The 20,091-nt window shown below is 53.6% G+C and overlaps 1 protein-coding gene and 1 long non-coding RNA gene across 2 annotated transcripts in view; one reads left to right on the top strand and one right to left on the bottom strand.

Annotated features, from left to right (window-relative positions):
- The first annotated feature begins 1,522 nt into the window (after positions 1-1,522).
- LOC132355632 (uncharacterized) overlaps positions 1,523-20,091 on the top strand; it is a 32,811-nt gene continuing 14,242 nt past the window's right edge. The window contains exons 1-3 of the long non-coding RNA XR_009499668.1: positions 1,523-2,036; positions 17,945-18,064; positions 18,773-18,965. This is a non-coding gene — a long non-coding RNA (uncharacterized LOC132355632). The remainder of the gene's footprint in view (positions 2,037-17,944; positions 18,065-18,772; positions 18,966-20,091) is intronic.
- TRARG1 (trafficking regulator of GLUT4 (SLC2A4) 1) lies at positions 4,725-15,595 on the bottom strand. Its single transcript, XM_059908500.1, has 3 exons — positions 15,209-15,595; positions 6,217-6,349; positions 4,725-4,825 (listed from the first exon to the last, which is right to left on the bottom strand). The coding sequence occupies exons 1-3, from the start codon at positions 15,593-15,595 to the stop codon at positions 4,725-4,727; spliced, it is 621 nt and encodes a 206-aa protein (XP_059764483.1).

The following is a 20,091-nucleotide window of genomic DNA, read 5'->3' on the forward strand; positions in this document are numbered from 1 at the left end:
AGCCAGGCGCCAGCATGGCCCAAGCTCCCAGGTGATTCCAACGTGCCGCCAGGAAGGATTGACAAGCCGCTCTTGACCCGCACAGCTCACTCCTTTACCTGGAGACTGAGGCCCAGACAGAGGCCAGGGTTGCTCAAGTTGACACAGCCAAGGAGTGAAGGTTTGAGGCCTGGGCCAGAGACCTCTCCTGGGCACGCGGTGTGGTCTCCTGTCCTGAGTCAGGGAGAGGCAGGTAGGGCTGGCGATGGAGGGGAGCAGAGTCTCAAGGGCCAGCCTGAGGTGCCCAGCACCTCCCAGATTCTGGGGTGCTCTCCTGGCTGTGCCTTGGGAAATTGTTATTGGCATTCCCGACGTGTATCCAGCCCTCAGGTTCACCAGGACGCGCCACTGGGTCTCCGCCAGCCCTGTGGGTGTGCAGAGAGGCTCACTACACCATTCACAGGTGGGGAGTCCAGGTAGAGAGAGGGCGCAGCCATCTGTGATTTGAGGCTTTCTGCATTGTGGAAGCTGCAGCTTCTCCCTTGCTTAATCTCAGACACATGTCCCCCTATGCCCCGTTTTAAAGTTTCTAAAACTGGGTTGTGTCTGAAAAATTATGCCAAAAAACTTCCAGATCACCAAGCCAGGCAGTAAAGTGGTGTGATTGTTACTGGCAGTGCCCATGTGTAGAGAAGGCGTCCGGATACCTGAGTGTTATTAAATTGGTAGCATTTCACTGGTGGCATTTCATCTTAATTGGGACTCCCCAGGTGGTGCTCAAAATACCTTTGAAAAGGTCACATGCAGCACTGAAACAAAGAGCTGCAGAGAAATGTGACCATCACATGCCGGGCAGTGCAGGAAAAGGGCGTCAAAATGGCCAACTCCCTTGGAATAGCTCACAAACTTTTTAAGGTGAGGGAGGAGACTCCTGTCACCAAAGCTTCTGGGACTGTCCTGCTTCACGGGTTCCTGACTCTGTGACCTTGGGCAAGTCACTGGGCCTCTCTCAGCTTTGTTTTTTTCTTAGGAAAATGGGATGACACACCTCATGGGGGTGATGTGAGGATTAAATGAGATAATTTGCACAAAACATGGAGCCCAGCACATGGCACATGAGAAGCACTCCCCTGACCCCTAGTCTGGCTGGAAGGAATTTCCCCAAGGAGATGCAGCTAATAAGTGGCTGGCCCGAACTCCCACCCCCTGGTCTACTCTGCTGGGCTGCCTCTTGGGTCCTGGGACTCTCCCTGCTTTCCTGCCCCACCCCAGTCCTATGCCCTTCCCCCAGCCTCTTGCCCTTGGTGTGGGCAGCTCATTGTGGCCACATGACAATTCCTTCCCTTCCTTCTGGCTGCCCAGCCCAGTGGCTCTGCCCACACCCCCCTCCTAAAGCCCTTGCCACCTTCCACCGTCAAGCAATCAAGCCATCCCTGCCTGCTTCATCCTACAGCCTTGTAAATAGATTCCCTCCTCCCACCCTTCCCCTGCCCCACATACACACAACTAACTCTCACCTTCCTTACATAGGGCTTTGCTCTCCAGGCAGCAAAGCACGGCGGCAAGAAGCCAACTTTGGGGCCAGACCTAGGGATATGGTCAGTTCACCAACATTTCTTCAGTACCTTCTGCATGCCAAGCACGGTGTGACCCAGGCCCAGTGTCTGAACCTCTCTGAGCCTCGGTTTACTAATCTGAACCCCGGGATAACACTAGCGGCCTCCTCGGATGGCCGTGTGGATTTACCAAGGTTTGTAAGATGCCCAGCACAGCCTCCTGCCCTCCTCTTCAATGCCTGAGGTCTTTGTTCAGAGGCAGAAGGAACGACCAAGGGAAGACCAGCATTGCTTACCAGAGAAACTGAGGCTGGGTGAGAACAAATGGCTCGCCCAGGGGAATGCTTCATGGTGGCCATGGAGCCGCTGGATGGCCAGGCTCCCCAATGCCCCCCGAGTTGTTTGGAACCCTTTGAACCCAGCGGCACAAACAGACCCTCGGTGGGCGTGGACGGTCAGCTTTATTTCTTTCCATGCCGAGAAATACAGAGGAGAGAACTGGTGAGTGGGGGCCGGTGGTGGTCAGGGGGTGGTGCTTGCTGTTCCCTAGGGGGCCCGGGGAGGGGCTGGGTCAGTGCCCCAAGCCAGGGGACCACTGTGTTCATGCAGCCAGTACTGGACCCACGAAGGCGCTGGGATGGCAGGGCCACTGTCCCTTCATGTTCAACGAGGCCTGGGGGTGTCAGGAGGCCTGTGGGTGGGAGGCAGCAGGAACCCTCCCTCCCAGCCTTACCTCTGAAGGGTTCCCCATCCTCTGGCCCTGGGCTCCTCTCTGCTGGAAAGGCCAGTCTCTTGAGGCCTCTGAGCTACATCCTTAGTATGACTAGAAACTCTCAAGTCGTTCTCGCCTGCATGGAAGGCTGCTCCTGCCGTACCTGCTTTTGCAGCGGTCTGCTGCGGCTTCTCTCTTTCTCCACTCTCCTGGGTTTGGAGTAGGAGCCAGTGTGTGCGTCTGTGGGAGTGAGTGCGTGGCAGGGCCTGTTTTTGTGGGTGTGACTGTAGATGGGGGGGCAGGTCTGGGTGTGCGTGACGGTCCCAGGGCGCACAGAGGCCACAGTCCCACCTCTGCCATCATTTTCCCACAAGACCACGCCTAAACAGTCTGGTTCACTGCTCTCTTCTCCCTGGGGTGCTAAAGCTGGGGACCCCTGGGGCCTGCCGGAAGACAGCTGGCTCATGACCCCTCCTTCCAGGGTGGGGGCCGGTGAATGTCAGATTCATAGACCTCATCATGACTCCCCTGGCCTGACCTGACCTTGAAAGTGACACGTATACTCTGGGCTTATCCCCTTCCTCCCCCCGACAAACACGGGCATTTCTATTTTGGCCTCAAAGGTCCCATAAAGCAAATCCAGCTGGTCCCTCCTTTAGGGTCGGGAGAGGTTGGAGTTTACTCCCTGGGTGGGTGACTGACACAGGAATGCCAGCCCTAGAGGGATCTGCCCATGCCCCTGGGCCCTGAACCCTCCCCTCGTTCATACAGGCCCTCCTAGAAGGCTTGGGGCTGCACCCAGGACCCAGAGCCCCTCCCGGGAGACAGCGCCTCTGTGCTGACATGCTCCCTCCTCAGGAGCCTCTGAGGAGGGCGGGAGAGACGGGCAGGGACCCTGAAAGGAGGCATGAGGGTCCTGAGCAGGCACAGAGGACACATTCTTGGCCAACTTAGGGCCCTGAGAACCTGCCCTCCCAACCTCCTGGAACCCTAGCCGCTAGGCAGGGCCTCCCAGGGTGGGAAGGCCTGGAGCATCCTTCTGCAAGGGTTTGGGGGCTGAAGCCAACAGGGGACGTGGGAGCAAGAAAGACCAGGGAGAAATCTGAGGGGCCCTGCTTAACTCCTTCCAGGTGTCCCATTAGGTCCTGAGACAAAGGCCATGGTGTCCGGGCCCCTGATTCTGGGCATGTGGATGTGTTCCTAAGCCTGGGTCCCCAAAGATGGGACCCTTCAGCCAAGCTCTTCCCTCTATCTTGAAACTCTCTAGACCCCATGAACAACAAACCTTCATAAAAACTCTGGCCCACGCCCCTGCAGAAGGCACAAACACCCCTGATGACCTGGGAGCCCATGGGAATTTCCCCCAGGGGTGGTCCCTAAGCCTGCTCCAGGGAAAGCCTTTGCTGTTTGTGGTTGGCCAGGGGCACAGGGTGAGGCACAGAGCATCAGATGCAGCTGGGCTGGGAGCTGGGAGCCCAGGCCCCACCTGAGCCACTCTGCGTGGGGACCCTGAGCCCCTCTGCATGAAACTCCGAGTTTGTGGCCCAGACAGCCAGGGAGGGCCTGTCAGGATGAGAGCTCAGGCCTGGGTTCCTTTTCACCGGCTGTCCTGGAGGCAAGGTCAGGCCCCGGGAGTTCTTGGTTGGTGCCCCAGGCTACAGCCCAGGTAGGGACTAGAGGCGGACTGTGTCAGCCTGGCAGATGCTCTGACACCAGGCTTCTCAGCCGAGATGATCCTGAGGCTGAAATGTTTGGGAAGAGGTCTGTGGGTCATGCTGTCCCCGTTTGTGTCTCCACCAACATTCCTCTTGGTGCCTCCACCCTGCGATGGATGTAGGATTGAAGTCTGGCTGTTGCCTCTTTCCAGAGCAGCTGCACATCCTGTGTGTCCGAGGGGTTCCAGGGCATGTGCTGAGCAGAAGCTTGGCCTCCGAGCTCAGGGTGCTGGCTGGGGTCGCAGCAGGCATGTGGCACAAGGCATGCAAACAGTCTTTTTTATCCTGCCTCAAGAAAAATACAAAAGATAAGAAAGGCCCGCGTCTTTTCTCCTGGTCATCAGACACGCAGGGACTGTGCTACCTCTCTCCCCTCTGTAGTCTTGTTTATGGGGCTGGTTTCTTCTCCCTCTGGCAGTATGTGCTGCTTGGCAGATCCCAGGAAATCATGGGGATGAGAAACTAGCCAGAACCCTGGGGTTAAAATGCCGGGACATGCCCCTGAGATTAAACCACAGTATTCACTGGTTTCACAGTCAATTTCATTTCCTTCCTTCCTTTCTTCCTCTTGCTTTCCCATTTGATGTGGGCAGGCAATGGGGTGACTTGGGGGTTTCCCTCCAAGTTTGTGCTTTTGGAGCTGGGGGGCAGGTGGGCACCTGGCAGTCACCATCCTGTCTCCCGAGGTACATGGGGCATGTGGGTGCGGAGCTTTCCAGCGGGCGGGGGCCTGCTTCTGCTAGCACAGCCCCCTAGTTAGTTCTATTTCTTCTGAACTGTAAAGAAAAGAACAGGTATGGCAGAACAGAGCTCAGAGCATGGGGTCTTCCGGTCCCTTTTTTGAGGATTTGAGTTTTTGTTTCCTAGTGGGAAATGGTAACAGGGGTGAGTTGGTTTGGGGCTCCTGGTGGAAGTGAACTCCTGCCAAGGAGAGGACCGGGGCCTCGGTGACTGGTTCGGAGGTGGGCACGTGGACCCCTGAGGCTAGAACCATCACTGCTGAATATTTTAGTGAAAACTAAACAGTCCCCTTTGCCAATTTGAGCTCAGTGGTTGTCACTTGCCATTGAAAGAGTCACGGCTAAGGTAACAAGCAGCAGCAGGACAAAGACTGAGACGTCAGAAGGTGACACTGAGGCTCATACCCTGGGCCAGCGGGGTCCTGCTTCTCAGGCACCTGCACACCTGTCAGCTCAGAGATTATGGAACATGTTTCCGCTCAGACAGATGAAGTGGAGGACCTGCATCTTGAACCCAGGCAGACTGATTACAAACCTGAACTCCTCCCTCTCCTACGAGGCCAAGGTTCCCCATGACCCCACGGCTGAATCCCAGGCTTTCTGCCCCAAGTTGAAAACTCTATGTTCCAGAACAGTGCCTCCCAAACTATAACGATTGGGCTGGGAATCTTATTAAAATGCAGATTCTGATTCAGTGGGTCTGGGTGGGGCCTGAGACTCTGTATTTCCAACCCTTTCCTGGTGTCAGCAGCCACGGCTGCTGTCCATGGAGCACACATTGAGGGGCAAGGTCTTTAGCGGAACAGCTTATGTTGATCACCAAAGGAGCAGAGACACCTGGAGGCTCCCAATGTGAGTGTGTGACGGGAGGGAAATGGACAACACTGACCTGCATAGCCCAGAAATTCTCAAAGCTGCCTGGGCTTTGTGAGCAGCTGAGTGGCACCTTTGAGAAGGGTCGCCCTGCTTGGATAACTTCCCTGGGCCACCTTTGGGCGCTCACAAAAGTGTTGCTTCCTGACTTCCAGCACGTGCATGGTTTACTTCCAGTAGGTCCTGGCTGTCTCATCAGGGGTGCTGTCTGGCTGGCCCCCAGTTTGCCAAGCGGAGTCACATGCGTCATCTCAGGTGATGCTCGCAAAAGCCTCTGTGCTGGAGGCTTCTTCCAACCACTTTCGACGTGAAAACCCCGAGAGTCAACCCAGGCAGACCCTGGTGCAGGACGCAGGACCATCAGAGCTGAGACTAGAGCTCGTGGCCTCTGACTCCCGGGCACGTACTCTTCCCACGCCCTTTGCTAGTGATCTATCCTCCAGGCATTAGAAAGTCAGAAAACCAAGCCCACTCAGCCAGTCCCTGCAGGGGACTGGGTTGCTGTCCTTGAGTGAGAGGAAGAGGCTGCGGCCCACACGTGCTCTCACCCTTCTCCCCACCACCTCCCCTGTCCCAGGGGGCTGGGCCACGGCCTTCCACAGTCCTCACACTGAGTAAGCTGGAGTGCGGCTGGGCCTCACCTGCAAAGTTGACAGTCACGGCCACGATGATGATGACGACCCCCATGATGATGAAGGTGACACTGAGCATCCCGGCGAGGCGGCCCAGCCTCCGGGCCCCGTCCAGGTCTCCCTGCTGCACGCTACTTCGAGACTGCAGAGAGAAGGTGGCAGAGACCTCGGGAAGGCTGTCCTTGGCAGCCTGGGAGGGGGCCCCTTGCTGAGCCTCCGGAACACACCCGGTCCCCACTGCAGCCCACACTCCAGCAGCCCCCACAGGGGAGAGGCAGGGGGCTCCTTCAGGAGAAGTGGCCTGGACTCAAGTGGCCAGACCTCTTGAGGAGACCCGCAACTAAGCCTGCCCCTCGCTGGCTGGGAACAGCTGGAAGCATGACCAAGCACTGCAGGGCGTTATCTCAGGACAGTGACGGGCAGGGTGGTATAGTGGAGACCGAGGGCCTGGGAGCGTGGACCAGGCCCAGGCCATGCTGAGCTGGCAGGAGAGATAAGCCAGGCCCCTGCGGACCCCAGCCCAAGGCTCGTTCCTGTAGCTGCACTAAGGCAGCCCCTGTGGCTTTTTCTATGGCCTGACATACCTGCCTCTTTTCCTCTGTGAGCCCCCTCTTGCCATAAAAGGAAGGAAATCACTGGTCCTCTCTCTCCCTATATCCCACCCAGGAACCACATCCTTGTTCAACCAAGTCTGCTTCCCAGATCACACCAGAAAGGCGAGGCATTTTAGGTTTGAACCAGGAAGGCTGGGGCTGGGGTGGAGCCATGTATGGCTTCACGGGGGCCCTATCTGATATTTCACTCCTTCTCAGTGAGCTCGGCTTCTCTTGGCCCTATTTAATTGGGTGAAACCAGGTGGGTGAGGATGGGGATGGACAGAGGACAGAGACAGAGAGGATCATGAGGGGTCCGGGGGGGATCAGTAGGAGGTGTGTCCCAAGCTTCTCCATGGAGGCCCCCTCACCACTGCCCGGGACTGGCCTGTGACCTCCAGATTCCTCCAGCTCTAGAACTTGGACTTCTATTGATAGAACAGGCACAGGCAGGAGTCTACTAGAGGTGTGACTACTTACAAGACCTCAGGCCATTTATTTGGTTATTTTATGTTCTGATTATTGGAGGCTCCTGAGTTCAGCATGGAACCATCAAGTACCTTGATGATGATGGTAACGATGATGACAAAGATTTATTGAGCCCTGACTTTGTGCCAGGCAGCTCACTGACGACTATGCCTAAATGATCTCATTCAGCCTCAGAATCATTCTATGAGGTTGGCAGTGTTGCCCACTTTTAAAGAAGCTGAAGTTCACAGAAGCGACACTTCCCCCTCTATTCTCTTCATTGGGGCACCCCCCCTCCCCTGGGTCCTGTCTTCATCTCTCAGAATTCTGATTCCCCACCTCCACCCCGTGGTTCCCTGTGCCAAGCTCCTTCCAGGCCAGGGCCAGCTGCCCGCCCCAGTGTGACCTCACTCACTTTGCCCCAAACCACAGCTTCCTGCTTCCCAGATCTGCTCCTTGCCTCGTGCTCCTCCTTCCACGTGCTCAAGCCCCAATTATTGGCAACAGCCTGGAGTCCTCCCACTCAGTCCTAACTCCCCTCCCATCCCACTCTACTAATGAGTTTCCTCTCCTAGTCAATTCCATTGCAGCTCTCCTCTCCAGCTTCGCTGCACGTGCCCTAGTTCCAGGTGCCACTTCTCACTCAAGCCATGACAAGAGCCTCCTGAAGTTCCCCCTGGCTCCAAGCTCTTTTCCTCTCCATTCTACTCCCCACACCACCATTTCACCCTACAGATATTCATGCCAGGCGTGGTGCGAAGACCCTGGGACGCAGCAGTGTGCAAGAGCACCCCAGTTCTTATGCTCATGGAGCTTACAGCCTTGGGGGGAGACTGGCCTCCATGGTGACCACACAAATAAAAGCAAAATTGCAAGTGTGGGTAGTGTTCCAAAGGCGAGGTACCTGGTACTATGAGAGTTTATGAAAGGGGAGAGTCAGGGAACACATCCTGAAGGGAGGACATCTGGATTGAGATATGAGAGATGAGTACGAGTTAAATAGATTTTTTTTCAAATGGAAGAAGAGTGTTCTGTGCAGAGAGAACAGCATGTGCAAAGGCCCAGAGGGAGTCCCTACGTGGCAAATATGTAGATGTTCAATAAATCGTTATTGACTGAAGGAAGCAGGCGGGAACTTGACAAAGGCCAGTGCAGCCGGGGCTGAGACAGTGAGGAAGAGGAGGCTGCAGAGGTGGGCAGGGCCAGGCCAGGTAGGGCTCTGCCCATACAGGAAGGAGGTCGGCCCTTATCCCAGAACAGTGAGAGCCAGTGAAGATGGAAGGCTGGGGGCAGAGGATAGTATGATTGGATGCAGGTTTTCCTAAAGACCCCCCTGACCGTAGTGGGGGATCAGAGGAGAGCCAGGAGCTGAGGCAAAAGCTCAGAGAGATGATGATGGCTGAGGCAATCACTCTTGTCCAGCATCTTCCACGGCCCCCCACTGTCTGCAGAATAGAGTCCAAACTCAGGTTTGCTTTGCATTTCCTGGTTTTACCCTCTGCCATTCTCTTCCACAACCTCTGGGTCTAGCCGATCTGAACTGCTCAGGGTATGAGCACCGACTTCCACTTGCCTTTGCTCGTGCTATTTCTCCCGCCCACATTCCTGATCCCCCATAACACCCCAAGTCCAAATCCTCTCTATCCTTCAACAGCTGGCTCCAATGCCACCTCCTCTGTGAAGCCCACTGAGATTCCTCCACCCCCACTGGAATGGTCATAATCCCTAACATTATTTGAACATTTACCTTGTGCCAGGAACTATGCAAGCTCAAGTCTAGACCTCAGCCTCTCTCTGCTGCCCAGGGACATTGGGGCACCAATCACTCCTTGGTCTTTTCACCCTCTCCTTCTTGACTGGATCTTTTTCTCTCCTGTCTTGAAGAAATCCTCTATTTGTCTCACCCAGTTGTAGGCTCCCCAGTGCCTACAGGACAAAATCCAGATTCCGTTTTGTGACAGTGGGGGCCCTTCTTGATCTGGCCTTTCTCCATTTCACCAGTTGCTTCTCTCACCACGCCTGCCTGGTGTTCTATGTTCCAGCTCCAGCTCCTCATCTGTAAAATGGCCTAATAACAATCCCTGCCTCATAGGAGTGGTAGAGGATAAAATGCTCTAATGGATGGCCAGCTCAGGTCACCAAACTCAGGACATCAACACTAAGGCAACACTGGGGGGAAGAGGAAGCAACATACAGAAAGACTTCTGGGATTTCCAGGAATTTCAGCTTCAGAAATCCTGGGGTTACCTTGAATCATTATCCAGGACTCATTCTCAGCTGTAAATATAGCATCAGGGGGAGGGGCAGAGGGTTTAAGATGAGTCCTGCCCCCGACTTTCCAGAAAAAGTCTGTGCAGTAATGATTCAGGGCCATGGAGAGAGGCACACAGGTAGTTTCTTGGGTATGAGAGGTGAGGAAGAAAGGCGAGAGGGAGAGAGAATTTTTTTCAGTTCTACTGAGCCCCATCTCGCTTATTTATCTGCAGAGCCATCAATCCATGCACCCCGGTCATGCATGTTCCTTCAAGCCCGAGGGACACCACATGTTCCTTCAAGCCCAAGGGACACCGTTGAAGGAGACACAGTGGGAATGGCTGCAAGGAACAGGGCAGACCTGACTGTGGCTGCTTTGTTGTGTCAGACACTTTATACACGCTATGCAATGTCAACCTCACAACTGTTCCGTAAATTTTAGTTTTCCAATCTGTAGAAAGGAGGGATAGTAACTGCCTCTAAGAAGAGAGCCCTAATTTTACATGAGAAGTTGTCCACTGCTAGCTGGCACTCATTTCTGAAGTACCCCCCCCCCCACCATTAGTTACCAAATGAAAGATCCATCCCTTGTTTCCAGGGATGGAAGAAAACCCTTCATTTCTTTTTATGAGTAAATTACCAGCTGCTCTCCATACCCATTAGTGACATCATCTTCCTCTTATACCAAATGGCTCAAGTTGAAGGCACACTAATAATAACTGCAGTAGTGGTTGTAATGACTGAATTAATAGATCATTTGTGATTGCAATGGCTGTGGGAATGGTGAGTGAGAAAATGAATTCAGGTTAATAGATCGGTGAGGGAAGACATTGAAAAACGTTTGAGTGTGGGGAAAGGATAAGGCGGGGTTGGGGAGAGGATAGGGTGAGGAGGATGCTGATGAGAGCGGCTAGAGGCTGACACCAGCCAGGGGAGGGTGGCAACAGAACTTCTCCGGAACGAGCTTCCTCCACCCATGAGGCTCAGGCCAAGGCCCAGCAGATCTCAGGAGAACTGACAAGATGTGCCAGGGCTGATCAGTTATTAGCCCTTCCACAGAGATCAAGCATCTCCCAGCAGGTCAAGGCAAAAGGATGTGCTTCTCCATGTGCTTCACAGCACTCTCTCTGCATAGATACAATTGTTTCTGAAATGCCCTGACTACAGTTTAACCCCCCTGTTGCTGGAGAGAGGGGAGGGATGGTGGAGGATCCTGGGGAAGGAGTCAGGGCAGCTGCAGTGGTGGATGGGAGGGATTGGGAAGACTTAGGGGCTTGAGACCGCAGCTGTTTACCAACTTATTCAGAAGTATGTCAGGAGGCTTCCCTGGTGGTCTAGTGGTTAGGACTCCGTGCTCTCACTGCAAGGGCCCAGGTTCGATCGCTGATTGGGGAACTAAGATCCCACAAGCCACAAGTTATGGCCAAAAAAAGAGAAAAAAAGACGTCAATATCTTAAGCCATATGCCTACATGCCAGCTGACCGTCAGCCCTGGTTAGGGCTTAGCACTCTTGTTGAGTGAATGGATAAATCATAAATGAATGAAAATGAGCCTGCAACACATCAGTTAAATAATTAAGTTGTTGAAAATGCCTAAGTAAGGAAGCGTTGAAGCCACTCTGGATCTCTGCGTCGTTCCCACATGCTGTAGGAACAACCTACAGAGAAGGGACTGCTCAGAGGCCGCAACCAAAACCACAGACAGGGCTGCCTACATTTCCCAAGGCTGTAATGAGGGGTGAGACTCCGTTATATCCAAATTGCTAAAAGCCAGAAATGCCTGTTCACTGGGGGGTTGCCCTGTCCTCTGACATTGCACTTTCATTTAGTATTAAGAATAATAGCAACCACTTCCATTTATTAAGCATTTACTATGTTCCAGGCTTTGGCACACACATTATTAGTTCATTTAATCCTCCCAACAGCCCTATGAGGTAGGTGGTTTTATTACACATTTTATAGATGGGGAAACTGGAGCTAAGGAAGGAGGTTGAATGATTTGGACATGGTCATGTGACTTAAAAGGGATAGAGATGGGATGCACACCCAAGTCTATCTGATGCTTCTTTTATCAACAACTGAAGACCCACTGCCTGGGGCCCAGCATCCCTCATTGACAGGAGATCTTGCTGGATCGGGGAGCGTGGCCATTTCTCATCCTGACCCAGAGGTAAAATGGATGAAGCCAACCTTGCCTTGGCCACCCCAGGAAGCTCACAGGAAGCTGCGGTGCTGAGCAGGCCTGGGCCTGGACACCTGTGATCACAGCTCCTGAGGTAGAGCCCCTGATCCCAGCCCTGGTCCCAGCAGGCCCCTGTCAGAGCCACAGTGGGAAGGACACTGCTGGTCCATTAGTCTTCCACTGATGGAGTGAGTGGGTGGTGGAGAGGAGGCTACTGGGAGGTGGGGGAGAAAAAGAGGGAAGGAAGTAGAATTATTCCCTTCCTGCATAAATGCCTAAAAGGTTTGCCTTTCCTGGGAGGGACACACCATCCTTGTCCCAGAGGTAGATACAGGGTGGGGCCATGAAGAGAACACTGGATTCAGTATCCAGCTGATGTGCCTCTTGCCAGTTGTGTGACCATGGGCAAGGCACTGTTTTACATGCCTCAGTTGCCTCATCTGGTAAATGGGAACAATTAGCTAGACTGTGTCAGCCTCATACTAGGACATGCTCTGCAGACAGTGAGCCCTAGCCAGGCTGTCAGGGATGTGGGTCTCCTTCTCCCCTGGGGTCAAGGGCTTGATCCTTCACTTGGTAACAAGTGGGAAGACTTCAGATGAGGAGCTCTGAAGTCTGTTGCCAGGCCCTGGAGACACCAGCATGGAGACTTAACTCTCTTTCCACACTCTCTGTCTCTCCTTCACCCCTGCTGCTGTTTGAGTGGCACCAAGTATTTCAGCTCTAGATAAATAACTGACCCCTCCCTCCCCAGGGCATGGGAGTGTCCTATGAACTAGAAAAGTGAATATCACAAAAAAGCGACTCACACAAATGTCTTGGATTCCCAGTGTATATAAAAGTTACGATTATACCTTACTGTAGTCTAATAAGTGTGCAATAACACTGTATCTAAAAAAGCAATGTACATACCTTAATTTTTAAATACTTTATTGCTAAAAAATGCTAATCATCATTGCTCAGCAAGTTGTGATCTTTTTGCATTAGTAACATCAAAGATCACTGATCACAGGTCACCATGACAAATATAATAATAAGGAAAACGTTTGACATATTTCGAGAATTAACAAAATGTGACCCAGAGACACAAAGTGAGCAAATGCTGTTGGAAAAAAAAAAGGCGCCGATAGACTTGCTCGATGCAGGGTTGCCACAAACCTTCAATTTGCAAAAAATGCAATAGCGGCAAAGCACAATAAAACGGGGTATGTCTGCTTATAAAATGTCCAGAAGAGGCAAAACCATGGAGACAGAAAGAAGATGAGTGATTGCTCAGGTTTGGGAGGGATGGGGAAGAAAAAAGGCACTGGGTTTCTTTTGGAGGTGAGGAAAATGTTCTAAAATTGACTGTGGTTATAGTTGCGCTTGTCTGTGAATATACTAAAAATCATTGAATTGTACACTTTAGATGGGTGAACTGTATGATATGTGAATTATATTTCAAAGCTCTAAGTAAAACAACAAACAGGACTTCCCTGGTGGTCCAGTGGTTAAGACTCGTGCTTCCAGTGCAGGGGGCACAAGTTCGATCCCTGGTCAGGGAACTAGGGTCCCATATGTTGTGTGGCGCGGCCAAAAAAAAACAAAAAAAAAACCCAACAAACTGGTGATGGCTTCCCATCCCCTCCAGGGAGACACGCCTAATTACTACCATCACGTAATAGCACTTCCTATGTGCTGGGTGCTTTAGCACTTTGTATGGCTCATCTCATTTCACCCTCACACAACTCTATAATTCAGGTGTTACGCTGACACCCATTTTGCAGATGGGAATACTGAGGAGAAGAGATGTTTGAGTGACTTGCCCGAGGCCACAGAATATCTTGCGGTTTTGTCTAGCGTGGGTGCTTCTTGCAATGTGTTGTAAGGATCTGTTTACAAGTTTCTCCCCACTGGACAGGAGGCTCGTGGGAATTGGTGATGGCATCTGGTTTAGCACTGTATTCCCTGCCCCAGGCCCGGTGACCATCAGACCTGACTCAAGAACCTGAGAAGGATGTAGAAATGCACTGGGGGTGGGTTCGGTGGTCTCACAGCCTTGGGCCCGGGTTTCCCTTGACAAAGGCAGCTCCTACCCAGCTCACGCCCTGCCACCCCCAGCAGGAGATGGATTCTAGCGAACGTTTTCTCCTGGGTCCTTGTGTGGATTCCCTCCGCAAAGCCTGTCTCTCCTCCTGGGGCTTCTCCCTGTAACCAAGAGGTTGGCCCTGCCCACAGCCACTGGCTGCACCCCTGTGGCCCGGCTCTGCCCCCAGCTGCCTCCAACAGCAGCAGGCAGCACAGAAAGTTCCTCAAAGGCCTGGCCCAGCCCTGGCTCTTCTGCCCACGCCAGGTCCCTGCCAGCGTCCCCTAAAGCCCTGGCAGGTGGTGCTGGATTTGATGGGGGTTGGGGAAGGCCCCCCTGGCTGGAGACTGGGCCTCGGTGAAGTGGATAGAGACGTATGAGGAAATCAGGGGTTTCTCAGAGGACAGCGGGGCAGCGGGAATGACCACAGCTCCTGGGGGCCCGACGATGGATGACTCAGCAAGGGAGTCACTCCAGAGGGAAGCAGACAGTGTCTCCCTTCTCAGTGTACTGTCCCCTGCTCCTAACCTCATTCTGAAAGTCATTCCCTGCCAGCCCCTCTCTGCGTCTCTCTCTCTCACAATCTCCTGGACCACAAAAGCACTTGCCAACATCTACCAACATTTTCTGTGCCTCCTCTGTAAGTAGCTCTATCCAGATGACTTGGATTGGAGATGATCTAAGGTAATTTACTCAAAACCCTAGAGCACGAGTGTGTGGGAAGCAAGGACTAGCCCCCATGCCCCTCCCTGGCCAGGCCAGCCATGCCCTCTGACACACGTGTGTTCCCACCCTTGGCCCAGACCCCCCGCCCTGAAGACAGATGCTGAAATCGGTGCAAAGGCGAGGCCCAGAGGGCCCCAGCGAGAAGTTCCCCCCAGAGGAGCAGCCCTGGGGGAGCCGGGCCCCGGGGCCCTCAGTCCATGGCAGGGAAGCCACCGCCTGCTCTTGGAAACCAGAGCTGCCAGAGGCTGACGGAACACCAGGGGGGGGTGCCTGGCTCCCCTCCTGAGAACATGGGGCCCTGGGACCCCATGCCGGCTGCAAGCTCTGCTGATTCACAGCCCCACTCAGGAATGACTCCTTGGGACAATGCCCCCGACCCCTGCAAAGGCAAGACCCCCAACTTAGCTGTATTTCTGTGCGGAATTTAGCTCCAGGTGGCTCTCTGGAATCCCCCTCCCAGCAGGGATGTGTGCAAAGTCAAGCTGTGATGTCCAGAAGCAGAGATGAAGGAGGACAGCGAACAGAAGCTCTCCAGGCCCCTGGGCCCCTCTCCAAGGGGGAGTAATAGACCAGCTGAGAAGGGGAGCCTTCCCCCAAGCCCCCGGCACCCAGCTCTTTTCTCTGCCTCCCAGGCAGGGAGACTGGTGCCCGCAGGGAAGCATGGCTGCTGACCCCAGGCCCAGCCCCTGCCCTGGAACGAAGAGCAGCACTTACCATAATGGAAAAGATGAGGGGGATGAGGTTGAGGGGCCAGATGGGGCAGAAGCAGGAGGTGATGGCAAGGAGGAGGTAATCTTTGGGAACTTCTCTGTCCTGGGTATAGGACGTGGTGGCAATGGAGGATGCCCGCCTCGAGCTGGCCCGGGAGGATGCCTGGGGGAGCGAGGCCTCCCGGTGCCCCTCGGATACCACCTTGAAGGGCAGACTGTGGCAGCCCTGCTCCAGGTCCAGAGCCCCTGAGGGGGACTTGGACAGCTTCAGGGCCTTGTCATCCTGGCCCCCGACCTTGGTGAGGAGTTTCTCCATCTCCGGCAGGTCCAGGAGTGAGACGGTGCCTGGCTCCTGCGCCGGGGAAAACTGAGGCTGCCCGGGGTGGGCCATGCTGGCCTGGGCCTTGGGCTGTTCCAGCTCCAGGCCGGGACGAGGGGCTCCAGAGGGACCTCAGCACACCATTCCTCAGCCCAGACTCAGGGCCTACAGGTCAGGGGCAGACGTGTCACCCAGGAGAGCAAGGGCCAGCTGGGGGCTGGGAGGGTCAGCTTCTCCGGGCCAGCTGAGTTCAGAGGCTCAGGCCGGCCTACTGCCCCATGGAGCTCCGGGAAGCTGGAGCCTTCAGTTCCATTCAAGTTTGAGGCCAACTTTGCTGATGCCGCTGACAGCACAGATGGGCGGGGAAGCAACAGAAAGCAGCTCCAAGAGCAGAGAGAAGACTGCTCTTCTCCCGAGTGAGGCTTTGGCTAAGTCAGGGAGGGTGTGTGTGCGTGTGTGTACATCACCCAGCCTCCCTCCCTCCCTGCCCTCCTCAGAGATGCTTTTCAATTCCCCTCTCCCCAGAGAACCACCCAGCAGCATTCTGCCTCTGCCCCAGCCCAGCCCAGCTCAGCCCTGCCCAGCCCAGCCCAGGGGGACTTGGGCCAGCCTCTGGCTTCCACTACTGACCCAGGACCTGCTCTTCTGGGCTGGGGGCTCTGGATGGGGAAGAAAGACAGAGTGGGTCAAAATGGGTGTGTCTTCAACTGTCACGGGAGACTGAGCCCTCTGCAGCTCCTCTACTGGAGGGGGCTTCCGCTTCTCCTATCTGTTGGAAACGCTGGCCCCTGGACCTACTGCATCCCACCTCGACCCTGACCTCCAACGCCCAGAGGCGTCCAGGCCAGAGCCTGGCTCCTAGCTCCGGGAGGGTCTAGTACTGGTGTGGCCCCTGGATTCTGCCTGGACCCTCTGAATGGGTGTATGAGCAGCTCACCAAGGGGTGGGGCAGAGGGGCTATTAAGGAGGAGTGTTGGCCCCATCTCATGGCCATTAGAGCTTTTCTAAGGTGCTTTTAAAAAGCCAGCAAAGATCCTGTTTCAGGAGCTCCTTAGGGCAGATGCCGGCTCTGAAGGGCCTCGGTTCTGGCTGCCTGTCCTCTGTCTCTTTGTTCTCTCATGTCTCCTCCCTCCGTTTCTGCCACCTTCTCTATTCTCTGCATCTCTTTCTATGTCCCCGATCTCTCTCCTTACATTGTTTTATAAGGTGACCTAGAACCACCAGGGTGTGTGTGTGTGTGTGTCTGTGTGTGGTTTGGAGGAGGGCATAGGTCATGGGGGTTGGGGGTGGGAAGTTAGAGGTGAGAAGGGGTCTCAGAGGTTGTGGAGTTCAAATCCTTTGATATCACAGATTAGAAAAGCGAGGCCCAGAGTCATCTCAAACTGTATCCCAATCAGATATCAATCCCTGGTCCAAGTCCAGGGGCTGGTTTGGAGCAAGATGAGCCATTTTAGTGGAAAGAAATATCTTTGGGTTGTGTATCAAGCTGGCTTCAGAAATGCTGCTTCCAACAAGGGCCGTGACAAGGCAAAGGAGGCAGAGTGTGACCGGCAGGGAGTGGAGAGCTGGCCACAAAGGGATGGGAGGAGGGCTCCCCCAGGCCAGGGATGGGGCAGAGGGAGTGAGCTGGGCTCTTGTGCCCAGGAACTTCCAGAAATGTGCTAATGCCATTTTATTTATTTATTTTTTAACATCTTTATTGGAGTATAATTGCTTTACAATGGTGTATTAGTTTCTGCTGTAGAACAAAGTGAATCAGCTATACATATACATACATCCCCATATCTCCTCCCTCTTGCGTCTCCCTCCCACCTTCCCTATCCCACCTCTCTAGGTGGTCACAAAGCACCCAGCTCATCTCCCTGTGCTACGTGGCTGCTTCCCACTAGCTATCTATTTTACACTTGGTAGTGTATATATGTCCATGCCACTCTCTCACTTCAAGAGAGTGGCTAATGCCATTTTAAATGAGAGACCTCCTGCAGAGGGTGGCAGGTTGTGTGCCTGAGACCCCTAGACTCTAAGTCCGTGTCCAGCTTGGACAGAATTCCATGTTACAACCTGGGAGCTGATTCTTGGGGGGACGGACTCAGGCCCTGTGGACCTACCGCTGCCCAGCCCAATTCCATAGCCTCCAGCCAAATGTGACTACTAATCGCCTGAAATGTGGCTCATCCACACTGAGATGTGCTGTAAGTATAAAACATATACTAGATTTCAAACACTTAGTACGAGAAAAAAGAATGTAAAATATCTCTTTAATACACTGTATATAGATCGCATACTGAAATGATAATATTTTGGGTATACTGGGCTACATAAAACATTATTAAAATTAATGTCACCTGTGTCTCTTTTCTTTTTTTAATATGGCTACTAGAAAATTTAAAACGTGGCTTGCATTATATTTCTATTGGGCAGCACTGGCCTGGAGGACAGAAGGAAGCTGACATAAAGGGATTTTTTGACTTAATAAAAACTCGAAGAGAAGAGAAAAAGCCAAGAAGTCCCCAGGGTGACCCACGGCAGCGAGGTTACCAGGTATGCTGGGGTTCAGGGACTTGGGAGCCGGGTTTGCTCTGTCTGCTGTGAGATCCTCGGCTTGTGGTGCCATCTAGTGGCCGAGTGGTGGTGAGGGAAAGGACCAGAAGTGGGAGTGGGAACCAGGGGGAGGCGCAGAGGCGAGGACCAGAGCACCGGGATTGGGCTCCGGGGCTGGTGAGCCCAACCCAGCCAGCTGCTCCTCCTCTGGCCCGGTCCTGCCCCGCCTGCAGGTGCGGCCTCCCCACTCCCCCCGCAGCTGAGGTCTTCAATGGAGGCCCACGGGCCATGTTCATCATGCAAAGTGGGTTTGGCCTGCACAGTGTTGGCTCAACAGTGTTTTTTAAAAATCCATTTCACATAAACATGGGGGTTTCAGACTTTTAACATGAAGATCTAGGAACCCTGGGCCCATTTTCTGCAGAGCAGCAAGCAGCTGGGCCCGCTGCAGCCTTTAGAAGGGAGGGCGCTGAGCCCCTCCTCCGACTCCGCCCTCACGCCGCCCGCGGGCCTCAGGTGGCGGCCTGCGCTGTGAGCGCCTGCAGCTACACAGGTGTATTGGCCTTTCTGTTCCGCTGCGGGCTGGCCTCGCTGCTCTCTAGTGTGGATGTTGGGAACTGAAGAAAGTCACTCCCCTCTCTGTGTCCCCTCCCTGATGGGCTGTGAGGTCTTGGAGTGGGCAGGTGTGACCCCAGCTCCCTTGCCCAGGGCCTGACTTGCAGTGATGGCTGGCTGGATGACCCAGAGGAAGATGAAGACGCCAATAAAGTGCCCAGGGTGTGTCCACGCCGGCGCTAAGTCCACCTCTGCCTGTCCCACCCTTGGGACACCCCGGGTGTGAAGGATGCTGAGATGTAAACAGTGGAGTGGAAAGTGGACAGGGAAGCAAACAGAAGGGTAGGTAAGTTCGAGCTTAATTCAAGGGGAAGAGGTAAAAAGCCCCCCTATATCTGTAGCCATGGCCTTTTTTTTTTCAGCCGTGTGGAGCTTAATTCCCCGACCAGGGATCGAACCCGTGCCCCCTGCAGTGGAAGTGTGGAGTCCTAACCACTGGACCGCCAGGGAATTTGCCCCAAGGCTCTTTTTATCCCCAGCATCGCCTTGGGTGTCAGGAAACCATATGGGGCTGAGGAGGCAGGAGTAATTAAGAAAACTCCACTTCTCACTGAGGCCTGCCTGGGCCCAGCTCCACTGCTCCAGGCAGCCTTCTGGTGTCTGCACACACATACACACATACGTGCAAAGTGTGAGCAAAACTTGATGTGGTCATGCACCCATCAGCAAGCACCCCAGTTTCACATCCAGTGAGATGGGGTCCCTCCAAAGGAATCCTGCTGTCTGTGCTCAAAACATTTCCCTACTCCTCTTTGGAAGGTGCCCTAAGGAAACAAAACTTTCACCTTTTAAAAACAATTATCAAGAACCTAATGGAGGGACTTCCCAGGCAGTCCAGTGGTTAAGACTTCGCCTTCCCAGAAATAGAGACACAGATGTAGAGAACAAACGTATGGACGCCAAGAGGGGGAAAGTGTGTGTGGTGGTGGTGGGATGAATTGGGAGATTGGGATTGAAATATATACACTAATATGTATAAAATGGATAACTAATAAGAACCTGTTGTATAAAAAAATTAAATTACAAACAAAATAAAGATTAAAAAAAAAAAAAAAGACCTTGCCTTCCAATGCAGGGGGTGAGGGTTCAATCCCTGGACGGGGAGCTAAGATCCCACATGCCTGGCGGCCAAAAAACCAAAACCTAAAACAGAAGCAATATTGTAACAAATTCAATAAACACTTTAAAAATGGTTCACATCAAAAAAAATCTTTACAAAAAAAAAAAACCCTAATGGATACTAACCCTGTTACATCCTCCCAAATTCTCTCCAGGTCTGTTCCTGCACCTACCTGTTTGTCCACACTTATAATCAGCGGGCACAGACCAGTTTGTGATCCGCTCCCCGAACTCACCATAACTGGCATCCTGTTACAACACTAGAGAATGCTTTGCCCGTGCCTCTGTGGCTG

The sequence above is a fragment of the Balaenoptera ricei genome, chromosome 20, assembly GCF_028023285.1.
Source record: "Balaenoptera ricei isolate mBalRic1 chromosome 20, mBalRic1.hap2, whole genome shotgun sequence".
Taxonomy (NCBI): domain Eukaryota; kingdom Metazoa; phylum Chordata; class Mammalia; order Artiodactyla; family Balaenopteridae; genus Balaenoptera; species Balaenoptera ricei.